The sequence below is a fragment of the Balaenoptera physalus genome (assembly GCF_965194825.1).
Source record: "Balaenoptera physalus genome assembly, chromosome: 3".
Lineage (NCBI taxonomy): Eukaryota > Metazoa > Chordata > Mammalia > Artiodactyla > Balaenopteridae > Balaenoptera > Balaenoptera physalus.
This window is the reverse complement of record NC_138890.1, coordinates 4061566-4075704: the sequence shown is the minus strand read 5'-3', so window position 1 is coordinate 4075704 and position 14139 is coordinate 4061566. Positions and strand designations below refer to the sequence as shown.

At 53.4% G+C, this 14139-nt stretch overlaps 1 protein-coding gene across 1 annotated transcript in view; it reads left to right on the top strand.

Annotated features, from left to right (window-relative positions):
- Positions 1 to 14139, top strand: part of PTPRS (protein tyrosine phosphatase receptor type S) — a 121642-nt gene that overhangs the window by 72980 nt on the left and 34523 nt on the right. The window contains exon 6 of the mRNA XM_082456943.1: positions 4158 to 4268. Within this exon, the coding sequence (XP_082313069.1) occupies positions 4158 to 4268 (111 nt within the window). The remainder of the gene's footprint in view (positions 1 to 4157; positions 4269 to 14139) is intronic.

Below are 14139 nucleotides of genomic sequence, written 5' to 3'. Positions count from 1 at the left end.
ACGTCTCCCCCCACCGCCCCCCTGCCCCTGACCACCCAGCCCTCCCCATCCGGGCACCCGGGGGCTGCAGAGAGAGGAGCCCAAAAGGAAAAGAGGAAAAAAGACAAGACCACGAGGGGCTAGCGGAGCTTCGCACATACGGCACCCCCTGCCCCATTCTGGGCCTTGACACTGCTGGAAAATGTGAAATTACAGAAGTTTGCGGGCTGGATTTAGGGAGAGGGAGGAATTTCCAGCTGGGCTAGTACTGGGTGTATCTCGTCCTCTTTTCCCAGCCCAGCCTAAAGCCCCTGAATCCAACTTGCTGGGCTAATTCTTACTAAGGTAAGAATGACTGATACTGGCCCGTGATAGTAACTTCTCATCTTCCTCGGAGTAGAAAGCAAAACCACCTTTAATACCCAAGAGGTGTATCTTTTCCTCTCAACATAGTGGCCATGGGCTATTTGGCCATCTTGGGAAGTTCTGTCCTTTGGCCTCTGGCTTCTGTCACTTGGACTATGGTGATAGTCCAAGTGTAGTAAAACAGCCTGAGCCAGAGCTGACCTAGATTCCCACTGACCCAGATATTCGCTCTCCATGGTGCAGCATTAGGCAAATTCTCCTCCTTCCTCCTCTCTCCCCTCCCTCTGTGTGAAGAAGGGGAATGGCCCCATTAGGTTGGGGATTTTGTAAGAGATAATATAGGGCCCCTCTAAAGTTCTAGAGGGGCCCCAGCCTGGGAGGCCGGAGAGCTGGGTTCAAGGCTCACCCCTGCCTCTGGCTCATGGCGTGACAGTTCCTTGGCTCCTTGTGGGCCTCAGTTTGTTCATCTGCAAAACGGGTCTGGGCCAGGCAGAAAGAGCTGTGTTTTCTCACTCTCGGCGGCTTCTCTGCCTTGGCCTTGGGGTGCCCAGGTCCTCAGCAGAGAGAGAGGGGGCCCAGATCTCCCCTGGGAAGATGAGCAGAGGGTGGGAAACTCTAGCCCGGCACCACCATTTCTGGTCTCCTGAGGTGTCCCAGCCCCCAGCACCCATATAGACACATAGATCGTTCTCTTCCTCTTTTCCTTTTGGATGTTAAGGAGGCTGCAGGGCCCTCCCTCTGCCCTCCATCCCCTTTCACTGCCCTCCCCTGTCCCTCCTACTTGACCTGTCTGTAACACCTTCCCTTTGCTTTATTAATGCCCAGCCCTGGGGCACTAACCCCTCTCCCCCTTCTCTAACAAGACTCCCGAGACCCCCATCATTCCGTGACCCTCCCAAGAAGGGATGGGGGGGAGGTCGTGGACCTCCCTTCCTCGGCCCAGAAGAAAGGCAGCCTACAGGGCCAGGCGAGGCCATGGACCTCCCTGGGGCATGGCCACGCCCCTCAGGCCAGTCCAGAGGGGCTTCTAGACTCAGCCTCTCCTTCCCCAGGAGATTCTTGCCTCCTACGGGAAGCCCTCCTGATTCTTCCTCAGCAAGGCCTGCAGGGTTTGTAGGCCCAGGGCTGCCTCAGCGCCCCCTCCCAGCCCTGGGGGCAGAGTGTTCAGGCCTGGCTCGTGGCCCAGCCCCGCCTCCCTGGGGCCCCCTGGCCCCCCCAGGACTGCCTTCTGACATTCACCTGACTCTCTCTGCTTCCCTTACAGAAAGCACTCCGATCCGAGGTAAGAGGCTCTTTCCTCACCCACCCACCCACTCACACTCTCTCGCCGCCCGCCCAGCCCCCAAGGCTCCACGGGGTCTGCCCCAGGCCCCCCTCCACATGTGTTCTCCTCGCCACCCCGCCCAGTGTCTGTGCAGTTTCTGTGTCTGTGTCACTATCTGTGGCTGGGGGCTGAGTGTGGCCGTGGTGGCCCCTTGGGTCACCTGGCCGCAGTCAGGGGGTTGTGTCCTCAGGAAGGGGCAGCGTCTCCCATGCCCACACAGAGCGCTGGGAGTCAGGCTTCTGACCACTGCTCTGTATGCAGCCCTCATCCGTCTCTAGCCTTGGTTTTCCCATCTGTACAATGGACTTGCAGAGGGGGCCTTCCAGCTCTGGAGCTTTGATTTGGGTGGCGGGGCAGGGGGAGGGGAGGGTCCAGCTTGAGGGAGCAGAGAGATAGGCAGTCTCAAAGGCAGCCCCATGGTGCTGCCCTTAGAGAATAGACTAGAACAGGCCTGGGTGGGAGCCCTAGGGAAGAGTCCATGTCTAGTCCTGACTTTGCCACGAAATGCTGTGTGACCTTGAGCAGGCTCTCTGCCCTCTCTGGGCCTCCATAGTAATACCTGCCTGCCTGCTTCCCTGGAGCCTTGAGGTTGGTAGGAAGTGTTATGAAGGGGCAGAAGCCTAATCCATGGCCCCCAGAGAGAACTTCCCGATCTGTGGGTTCCCCTCACTTCCGTGGGACACCCACAAACAAGGCTGGGAGGAGGGGTCTGCTTGGGACCTTGGACTGGATTTTTGGACTCCTGGTGCCAGGGACTCTGATCAAAGCCTGTGATTGGGGAAAACAACAACAACAGCAAACAAAAACAACAACAAACAAAAACAACAACAGCAAACAAAAACAACCGCAAACAAAAACAACAGCAAACAAAAACAACAGCAAACAAAAACAACAACAGCAAACAAAAACAATGTGTGATTGAAACACATTTGGAGGTGTTCCCGCACCTTCATTTACCAGTCAGCCAGTCACAGGGTCCAGGACTGTGTGTCTAACGTACTTATAGATATTTACGCAGTTTTATTTACTTATGAAAATGAGGACTTTGGTCCAGGCCTTCGATTTCAAACATAACTGTGGAAACCTCTGCCTCATTTTTAATTTGTTCACGGGCACTCAAGTATTTGATCAAGGCCCGTGATTTCAAACATACTTAGAGATGTATTTTGCTTGTGAAAATGAAGATTTGTCCCAGGCCTGTGGTTTCAGATATCTTTGGGGAAATCTTGGCCACGTTTTCATTTAGTCATGAGCACCATAGTGTGTGATCAGGCCCTGTGCTTTTAAATATTCTTAAGAAGGTTCATTCATTTTCACATGTTCATGGGAAGTGAAGGCTTTCATCTGGGCCTGTGATTTCAAACATATTGTGGGGAAATCTGCCCTATTTTCATTTACTTGTGGGCACCAAGACCTTTGATTTGGGCCTGTGATTTTAAATAAGCTTGAGAAAATTGACCTCTTTTTAAAATTCTTATTCACTCATGACCAACAGATTCTTTGATCCAGGTTTATAATTTCAAGCACGCTGGGGGCATTTCAGCCTCAACTTTATTTGCACGGGTTAGAGGTTTTCCTTCACACCTGATTTCAAACACTTTTGAAAATTCTCCCCGTTAACCTGTGAGCACCGTGGACTCGGGTGTCCGTCTGTGGTTGCAGACACACTTGAGAAAATTCATTTACTTGTGAGCATCCGGAATCCTGAATCCAGGCCCTTGGTTTTAAAACAGATCTGTGAATTCAGACTGACTTACTTAGATGACTTTAAATCTCTGGGGAAATTCACTCTTCAATCAGTTTCAGGTACAGAAAGCGTGGATCCAGGCCTCTGCTTTCAAACATACCTGATGTACATCACTCTCAGCCTCCTTTACCTTTGCTCTTGTGGAGTGGTAACCCAGTCCTGAAATTTAAACACCCCCGAAGATATATACAGCCCTGTCTCCGTTTCTGGACACCGTGGGCCTTGAGGCCTGTGATTCCAAACATACTTGAGGAACCCAGAGCTGCGGTCCTTTGCACACAGGCACTGGTTGAAACCAGCCGGCGATCGCCAGCTCCCTGAATTGGCACATCATTTGTGGTGGCCCCTTAAGTGTCAGGGTCTTCGGAACGGCTGCTGTGGGTTCGGACTGCCAACCTGCTCTCCACCCCACCCTGCCTGGAGAACATCACTTGGTGCTTTCCTGCAAACCCATTCTCCCCAGTTTTGTCACTCAACTTGGCCGTCGTTTACGAGGTCCCAGCTGAGGGTAGAGGATTTGTGGGGCAGGCGGTGTGTTTAGGCCAGGATGGGCCAGGATCGGGGTGGGGAAAGGCAGGCAGGGAGGCCCTGACCCAGTGGGGGCTTCTAGGCTGACTCAGCTTTTTCATCTGCCTCTCCGGCCCAGACCGACTAAGAGACAGGACTCTGGGACAGCCCTCCCACCAACCTCCACCTCGAGGTTTCCCCTAACGGGCCAGGCCTTGTCCCCTTTACCCACAGGAGCCCTGCAGATTGAGAGCAGCGAGGAGACCGACCAGGGCAAATACGAGTGTGTGGCGACCAACAGCGCTGGCGTGCGCTACTCCTCACCCGCCAATCTCTACGTGCGAGGTAGGGAAGGCTGCGTCCAGGTCGAAGGCAGGGACCCGCCCCACCCGTCCCTCTCCCTCCTCGGGCTCACAGCCTCCGGGCTCCCCTGTCCCCTGCAGACCCCAGCAGGCAGGCCCAGCCCCGCTTGTGGCCGCGGGACCTTGGGCGAGGCTGTGTCCCTCTCTGGACCTCAGTTTCCTCGCCTGTAAAATGGGGGCAGCTTCAACCCCCACCCCCACCCCCGTGCCTTGTGATGGCCGCCCCGTGGGCTGCAGGACTTGGGGTGGGGGGCGGCAGGAGGGAATGGGGCAGGGCCGGAGGGGTCAGTCGTGGGCCTACAGGGCCGGGGGAGCCTGCAGGCCTCTGCCCCACCCCGCCCGCCCGCCCATCCGAGTCGGCTTCTGTGGTGTGTCGTGCAGTGCCTCCCCTTTGCTGTGTGCTCGCTTCGCTTCTCCAGACTCGTGGCCTCGTAGCTCCCTGCTTCACCGCCCCCCTAATCTAAGAGTTGGGGAGGGGTCTTCAAGGCTGCCCCTGCCAGCCCCACACCCTCAGCTGTCCCAGAGCCTGGCGCTCTCCTAGTCACCCTCAGAGAAGGGCTCCTTTCGGCAGACGCCCTGGGGCTTGGGCTGAGGCTTGTCAGTTTCCCACTTAGTCACGCCTGGAAGCACAGGTGTCCTTGCCCCCACGCCCCCACCCACCCAAGGAGGGCCTGGGAAGCGGCTACACAAACTTTCTTCTGGGCCCCTTGGTGTCCCCTCAAAGGTGCCAGGTTGGGGGGAGCTGCCCCTGCTCCTAGATGTCTCTGTGGACCCCGTCTCATCCCCGGGTCGGTTCTCTTCCGTCCTTTCAGAAATTTTAATTTGTCTCCTCCTCCATCTCCTGCATCCCCTTGGCTGTTTCTGATCCGATTCGTGGTAGAAACAGCTCCCGCCTGCCAGGAAACAGGGTCCCGTTCATCCCCCCGGGCTGCCCCAGTTGGCTCTGTATACTTGACCCCATGCCAGCCTTCTTCGGGCCTCCGTTTCCCCCATTCAACGCACCAAGTCCCTGCCGTTCTCCACCTGGGAGGCCGTGCGGCTCCTCCCTCACCTGGAGACCCTCAGCCCCTTGGTCCCCAGTAAGCACAGCCCCAACCAGCCCTGAAGCAGCGCCTTGGCTGCACTTGGGTTCTGCGTCTCGTCTCTGAGGAGGAAGGAGGCTGCCTGGCGGGAGGGGACGGGGACGCCGGGGAGGGGGCGGGCAGGGGGCACACATCCGATCCGATGCCACGGCACCTCTGGTGAGTTATAGCGCGTCCACGACTCCAACTGACTGGTCTTCGTCTAACCTGCTTATTTCTCTGCAAACACCTGGGATGGGGGTTTGTAAGTCTGGCAGAGTTCAAGGACAGTGTGGTCAGCAGGCATGGGGCAGGGCGGGGGTGGGGCCTCTAGCCCGGGTGCGGCAAGGGAGGGGCCCTTCTGTGTCCTCAGCACCCCCCGCCCCGTCCCAGAGGTGGGGTCCTTTCTTCTGGGGGGGTCCAGCTTCCCATTCTTTGCCTGGGTCTCAGACGCTCCAAAATTGAATTTAAAAAAAAAATCGTGGAAAGCAAATGTAGATCTTGTATGTCAAGGAAAGAGCGGAGGAAAGACTAAAAGGTCGTTGCTGTTCTTTTTATTTTTTAATTTTAATTTTTTTTTTTTGGTTTAAAGAAAACAAAAAAATCAACAAACTATTTTGCAGCTTTTAGCCTTGGGAAGTCCTCTTTTTACTCTCTGTATCTCCCCTATTTTTTCTCTTCTCCCCATGTCATTGTGTTCTGCATCAAACCCCCTTTACATCCCTCAGAGCTTCGAGAAGGTTGGTGTGTTTTTTTCTTTTTTACTTTCTTTACCCACATTTTTACATTCCGAAAGTGACACACACACACAAGAAACGCACACAGACAGGCACACGGACACACGCAGACATGCACACAGAATATAATAGAAAAACGAACTAAAAAAAAAAAAAATGACAAATACGAATACTGAGCTCAACGTGAACAAAACAAAACAAAAAACCACCAAGTGAGAGCAAAAACCCAGAAAGACACAAAAATCTCAGCCGCGCCCAGCCCGGCCTAGGGCCGGCCGCACACATGCGATGCTTGCATTGTGGTCGCCTCTATGCATCCTTTGGTAATGTTGTTGCTAAGTTTTTTGCACTCCTCGTCGTCATGGTAACTTGGGCCTGATGCATGCTGGGAGAATGTAAAAATCTTCTCTGCATGCCACTCTTGTCGGTTCGGTTTGGTGAATTCCCAACGCCTTCTGTTGGAGTGTTTCTCGTCTTCCGTTCCGTTTTTCTCCTTTGGTTCTCTTCGTTTTTTTCTTTCTTCCTTCCTTTTATTTAATTATTAATGTTTTGATTTTGTTTCGTTTGGGGGGGAAAAACCGATTGGTTCGTTTTTTTTTCCCCCCTCCCATCCCCTTCACCCGACCCCCTCCTCCCCAAAAGCGTTTCGTCTTTGGTTCTGTCCTGTGTTTCCGTGCTCTTTGGTTTGGGTTTCTTGGGCTGAGCTGTTGTGTGGTTGTTCTCCAAAAGCATTGTGATTTAAAAGCCAGTGTTCCTGTCCCAACTACCATCCAGGAGGGCGGAAGGGGTCCCACAGCTGGGATGCTGGGGCAGAAAGTGACCGCCCGGGCTCAAGAGCACAAGGGAGGTGGCATAGTCAGATGGTGGGAGGTCAGAGCCTGGGTGGGGTGTGTGAGGAGAGCAGCCCAATTTGCCAGCTCTGTTTTACCCAGCGCTGATGCCTCAGCCCCACAGGGCAGCCATGTTGGAAGGGAGCTTAAGCAGGCACGTTTCCATCCTTCTGCCTCAGCATGAGACCACCTCCCACCCTCCCAAACAACCCCAAAACAGGCGTTTGAAGCGCAGCTGAATGGGTAGCCGGCATTTTGAGTTCTTGTTCATTGGAACAACATGTCCAAATATGAGAAATGGCCACCTTTCAGTGGCCCGTCCTCCCAAAATGATGCATGCTTGGCACTGCATAGGCAGCACTCAACATGGTAGCTGGTGTGATGACTTTTTGCATCCTGGCTGGGTACCAATATGGATCCACCCATCAGAAAATGTAGCATGACAGACTTTGGAAGAACTACTTGGCCAGTTATTCTGCCCTTTAGTGCTACGCCTCTGCCTCCCAGATGATGTTGGCTGCTTCCCCCACCACCTCACAGGCTCTGGGCCCAGTCACAGGCGTCTTTTGTCCAGCAACACAGCACGGTCACTTTCTGAGTACCTGAGCATCAGAACTGTGGAATTCTGGAGAAAACCCTGGGGAACATTGGGCACAACCCCTCCCCCCTCCCCTTCCCCAGCTCTCCCTCTGCCTTTCTCTCTCTTTCAGCTCTCTTTCTCTCTGTGTGTTTCTCTCACTCTTGAAACCTTTGGAGATGTTCGCTCCCATCTTCTGTTCCCTCCCTGAGGAAAGGCAAGCCCCTGAGAACCCCATTCCAACCCCAAATAAAAAACAACCCCCAATAAAATATCCCTTTAGATTTATAGCCACTAGCCCCCAGCTTACTACCCAACACTGATGATAGTGGAGGGCTGAGATCAGCCTGTTTGGGGTCACCTTTTTCTCTCTCTTGTCCCTCGCCTGCCTTCTCTAAACTCCCAATTATTAAGTTCAGGGGCAAGTTGGCAAGAGGACTTCAGATGCAATAACAAGGGATTTATTTTTCCTGTCTCCTTTTGAATCCAGAGTGAGAGCTTCCAGGCAGAACCTCTCCAAAAGGCGGAAGACAGAGGTCTCCCGGCCCCTTCACTAAAGCTGGGTCCCAGTGAATTGAAACTGAGAGGTGGCTGAGGGTCTCTGAAGACCACTTGGACTTTTGGGGCAGTATAGACTGGTGGTGAGAGCACAGACCTGCGGCTTGGGGAGACCTAGATTCAAGTCCTGCCTCTGCCCCTCCCTGGCTGTGTGACCTTGGGCTAGTCACTTGGTTGCTTGGAGTCCCTATTTCTTCATCTGAATAATAGGAAGCTACCTAGCTCACAGGGTAGTTGGGAGGATTCCATCGAGCAAATTAATGCTCATCTTGTGCCCTGTGTAGTGCATGGCACATAAGAAATTGCAAGCGAAGTTGTTGTAAAACAGGGAAATTGAGTTCAGATAAATGGTCTGGGCAAGTCACTTCCCTTTGGGGACCTCAGTTTCCCCATCATGTATTTCAAACATCCACTGTTTGAATAAGATGGCTTATGGGAAACTGCTTTGAAAAGAATTAGAGGGCAGATGTTAATTCATTTGCTCAGATCTCATTTTTTGCTAATGCATGTCTGAGCCCATCTCATGGTCTCATTTTCTCCTGGCTCCAACCCCGTTCCCATGAGATCAGTGGCCTCCCCAGAGCCACATCTCTCATCTTACTCCCTGTCACTCACCCAGGAAGTTCTGTGGCCAGAGTATCAGAAGGGGGAAAAAAAAAAAAAAAAAAAAAAAAGGAACAGGTTGGATGTTAGGCTACCCTTGCAGATAAGTACCAGCCCAGCAGAAGAGAAGAGCCGCCTAGCATGTTCTGGCCTGAAAGCTACAAGCATTTACAGTGTTACCAGAGCAACCAGCCCTGGGAGTTATTTGCACCAAATCCCCACCCTCAACCTAACTCTTCCTTCAATTCACAATCTCCAGCTTCTGCTGACCCTGGGTGATCCAGTGGGTGGAATATTCAGATTTACCCTTCTCCTGAAGTATATCTCTGATATTCAAAGGACCAAGGTCAAAACCAAGCCCATTTTTTTAATGCAGCTGGGAGCTCTGCTCCCAGAACTCTCCTAAGGGAGATGCAGCTCTGACTTTGACAGGGTGGGAAGATGATCAGGTTATATTCTCCCTGGCTGTTAATATTCTTTAAAATCTTTAAAATTGTCAGCCTTTAAGGTGTGAATTAGTGGCTGACGATGGTGTCTTTACCACTTGGTCTAGCATCATAGCATTTTTGAACCATGGTGCACAGGACCCGGTTAAATGGTGTGCCACCCACCCGATGACATAGGAACATGCGGGGAGAACTTGGAGCGAGCTAGAGACATGGGAGAAAGAACTTTCCACCTTCAAGGGAACTTATAGGATATTCTCAGGATCTTGGAAGAAGCCAGATGGGGATAATTTAACGCCAGTTCTCAATGCTGAGCTAAGAGATCGGGACTCAATATACAATGCCAGAGGGAGATCCAGATTGCCCCAATTTCCAAGTGTTCTTCTGAACCCTTTATCTGAAACCCATCCCCAGGCCTCTTCAGATCAGTTCATAGCTTGGAATTCTGTGGGGCAAATTGTTTTTAAAATTAAAACTCTGGCACCCAAGCTGTATAATTGGTGGATATGACCTCTAGGTGTTCCGCTTACCTCCCGGCACCCCAAAACAAGCGTAGATACAGATATTGGGCCTGGAACCCGCCCTCTGCCACCTCCTGTATCTCCAGACAGACTACCACTGGGGTGTGTTGGCGACCTCCCTGGCTCTTGCTGATTACACCTGGCCATGCCGCCCCACCCTCCACCCCCAAAGCCCCTGGCTTGACCCTGGTGGTAGGCAGTGGTAGGGCAAGACCCAGCCCTTCTCCTCATCCCACCCTCATCCCAAGGGGAGAGGGGGCTCCAGGGGTGGGAAGGCAGGCTTTCCTCCGTTTGGGCCTGGCGGGTCGGGGAGGGGGTGGGGGCCGGGGCCGTTCTGCAGGAACACTGAGCTCTAGACACCTCGCCTGCTGCCTGCCTCACACCCTTTGCATTGCTGTTTCCTCTGTTTTGGGGGGGGGTGAGGGGAACATTAGATTACACCTTGTCATTCGGAAAGCCCTGTGTCTCTGGCGGCCGCGGCGAGGGAACAAGGGGAATCCGTCGATTGGCAAGATATCATCCCATTTTCTGCTAGAACCAGGAAAAAAAAAAAATCAGGAGAGAGAGGGTACCAAAAAAAAAAAACCAACAGTAAAAAGTATCTATGGTGCAGCAAAATGTCCAGCTCAAAATGACAAGAGCTTGTCAAGGCCGCTGGTCAGCCCGTGGGCCAGGGGTCCAGCCAGGTCCCTCCGGGCCTTGCACGCTATCCCGATGGCGGAGGGAGCTGGTGGTGGCAGTGGGGGAGGCAGGGTGGCGGAGAAGGGGGAGGGGAAGGAAGATGCACAGGGCAGGCCGCGGGGCGGTACCCACCCTCCCTGGGCCACAGGCTGGGGTTCAATGGAGGGGCTTTGGAATTAGGCCTTGGACCCCTTCCCGTCCCCTGACAGGTGTAATCTAAGCTAAAGTAAACCCTGTGGAGGCTGCAGAACTGGCACCTCTCCCCTCCCCTCCCCATCCACATCCTCATTTTGGAGTCCGGAGGAGCACCTAGCAGCCTCTCCCACCCCAAAATGCCCAGCAGAGCCCCCCCACCCTTCAGAGCTGCGGCTTGCTGAATCGTTGAGATGTCTGACACTGTTGAGTTCCCTACCTAGTGCTCCAACCAGATCACCTCACTTTTGAGTTTTCCCCCTCACCCTTCCCCAACCCCTCCTCCCCTGGAGCACCCCTCCCCGCCCCCCACTTTCTTGGTTTTTGAGTTTCTGCCTCTTCCTGCCTGGGGGAGGGGTCGTCTCCCAGTTGCTTTGAAGGTTTTTGAGTTGTTTTTCCATGTGAATCGGGGTTTGAAGCGACCCGCCCCCCCCAACCCACCACCCCCCCACCGCCCACCCTCCTGATCCCCTCACCCACGCGGGTCCCCCCCAACTGGGACCCCCCCGGCTACTCGGTGACGAGAAGAGCTGGAAACGAGAGCCAGCTGGAGCGTGCTGAGGACCAAGGCTGGTGTGGTCCCCTTATAACCTGCCTGGACCCTCCATTCAGGTCGGTAATTGGGGGCGGGGGTCCTGCGGGGCCACTCCGTCCCACGGGTTCCGTGCCCACCTTACTTTTCTAACCTGCACCTCAAGCTTGCAGCCAGGGGTGGAAAGATGATGTGGGTGGGAGTCAGCACCAAACTGGGCAGAACACAGTGTCAGCCGCCCGCCCTCGCCAACTGGAAGGCTGCCCAGAGGCCTTATGAGACCCCCTCAGGGGATTTTTAAGCCACCTAGTGCTCATGGGCACAATCCTCCCCTAACTCGTGGCAAACCAGCCCTCTTCCTGCCACACACCCTTAGAAACGAATGGGGTAGGTGAGAAAGCAAGTGGGCAAAGTGTCTTAGGTGTCAGCCTTTATAGCATATTGGCAGATCCATTTAATTGATGGCTGCCGGCCATGTTGGGGATTGTGAGCACGAAAATTACAGTTGTTCATAAATGCCCTCCCACACTTAACTGACTTATAATTAACAACCCTGTACAGCAAGTCTGTTACGTGTTCAAGATGTACGCCTTGTGTCTACTTCTGAAAAGTGTTAGAGGTACCTTCCAAATTATGACACTCCTAAGGGAAGATATTTTAAGATAAGATCCGATGTGAACAGGGTCTTTGGGGCGTGATGTTGAGCCTTACACAGGGATAAATTGGGATTATATTAACCTTTAAATTCTAAAGCTAGCCCTTATTCCCTCTGATGTTCCAATAATCCCGTTCAGTATGAACCTTTTACTGATGGCTTCTGGACATTTATTTTGATGGCTGCTGGATATTTTTCAACTGATGATTATTCAGTTGATAGGTGTATATGGGTGATGAGTACTTTTGCCCTCTTCGGTATCCCCAGAGGGTAAGGACACAAGTTTGAAAGAGCCAAGAAGGGACACGTGGATATAATTCTTGCTAATTACCATGGTAAGAGAAGGCTCACTTTATCTCAGAGGTAGGGATCAGGCATACCTGGCTTTGAGCTCTGGCCCTACCACTTCCTTTCTTTGTGTCTTCCAACTAGCCCTAGCTCCTCTCTGGGCCTCCACTGCTTCATCCACAAAATGGGCATGAGGTCACTGGCCTCAAAGTGGGAGGGATTCAATAGAAATTCTTCCCATTACTTTTTTTTTTTTTTTTTTAAACTCTAATTCATCCCCAAACTCCCTCAATGATGAGCATCTCATTGATCTTTCCAGCATCCTGGAAGGCCAGAAGGAAACTTCACTGGCCCATGCCCAGGCTGAGCATCTGTGTGCTGGGCACTGCCCCGGTCAGCTTAATGGCCTTCTCAACACATCACCGATGGCCTCCATTTCACAAAGGAGGAAACTGAGGCTCCCGGAGGATGAGGGCCCTTCCCAGGGCTCATCCAGCCTCATCAGCCCCCCACCTCTGCCGAAGCAGGTTTTCCATGGGACTCTGAGGTCTTGAGGAGTTTACCTTGCTGTGTGATTCAAGTGACTTGGCCTCTGTTTGTTCAGCTCTAAACGAAGAGAAGGGAGAGTCACTGAGAAGTGGGGCTCCTGTGGCTGGGTTGGTTTGCTCCGAAGGTTCTTTTTGGATGAGGATCTCACCACTGTGGCCGCCTCGAGCCTCTGCCAGGACCCTTGGGTGCTGGGTGGGGAGGCCAGATGCTGTGTTCTGCCAGGGTTGGGGGGCACCTCCCTGGGGAAGCCACAGCCGTCCTCCTTTCAGACCCCGATTTTCAGCCCCACACCCATTCCATGGTTTTTTTTGCTTTGTTTTTTTTCTTGCTTTCAGGTGTTTTGTTTTGGGGGGTTTTTTGTTTGGTTGGTTTTTTTGGATTATTTCCCAACACCACCCCACTTTGTTTTTTCATTTGTTTCCCCTGGTTTTGTTTTGGATGTTGATGCCGTTTTCTGTCCTTGATTAATTAGCTCCCTCACACTCATCCCCCATTGTGTTCCGTTTCCATGACAACGCAGCGTTTGGGCATCCCACTCGTGCCTCGCTGTGGATGCCGGCGGCTGGCCTGGACCGCGTCCGCTGGCTGGCCAGACCCCATTCTCCCCTGACACCTCCACCCAGCCCTGCCAGAAAGCCGCTCCCCCATCTCAGAGCCCAACCCTGCCCCTCACCCCAAGTCTGTCTGCATGGCCCCTCTGTCTCCCCTCCCTGCCCACCCCAACTCCTCCCCCCTGCCGAACACCTTCCACTTCCTCCATCCTGTCTCCAGCGTGACTCCTGGACTTTTCGCGGGGCTTCCTTTTCCGAAGGGCTGCCAGCTTTCTTGGCCCTCCCTCCGCCCACACGGAGCTCCCCCACCCCCTTCTCTCCAGCGGGGATTCAGAGAACAGGGATTGAGATTTCCAGCTTGGAACCCATGCAGAGAGAGAGAGAGGGAGAGAGCGAGTGAGCCCCCTCCTCCGTAGAACAGGGCAGACACCCCTACAGCGACCCCCTTAGGGGTGCGGCTGCAACCGCAGTTCCCTGTGAAAATTAGAGGCAGGTCGGATTGCCGAAAGTCACTTGGTGGCCCTCTTTAGCCTTGCTGAGCCTCCAATCCGTCATCTCTACAGTTTGAGACAAAACTCCTTGAACTGCCCAAAGCTGGGGGCACGTCCACGTGGCTCCTTGAAGCCAGGGACAAGCTCCTTCTGGCTAGAAGGGTTTACCAGCTAACCCAAGTCCTTTCCACTGCAGAGAAACATCTCCGACGGGGCAGCCGTGCCTCTTGGCAGTTCAGGTGCCCATTAGCACCCGCCCCTTCCCCCCGAACCCCGAAACCCATGCAGCTTCCGAAAATGGAGCCCCCGAAATGCATCCTGCTGCCTTCATGGTCTGCAAGATTGGGACAGAAGGCTGCATCCGCTTCCCCGCTAAGAAATGCACAGAACATGTCCCTGTTTTCTCAACGTTCAAATTCATTCCCTCGTTTATTATTATTATTATTATTAATATCCTATTTATTCTGCCAGGGCTGTGATGTGACAATGTGACATGTCACATTGGGTCACATCTGCTAGAATTAATATGCAGCATTGAAGTGGGCCCCTCCCCCCTCCTTTCTCTTTCTCTGTCCCTCCCTC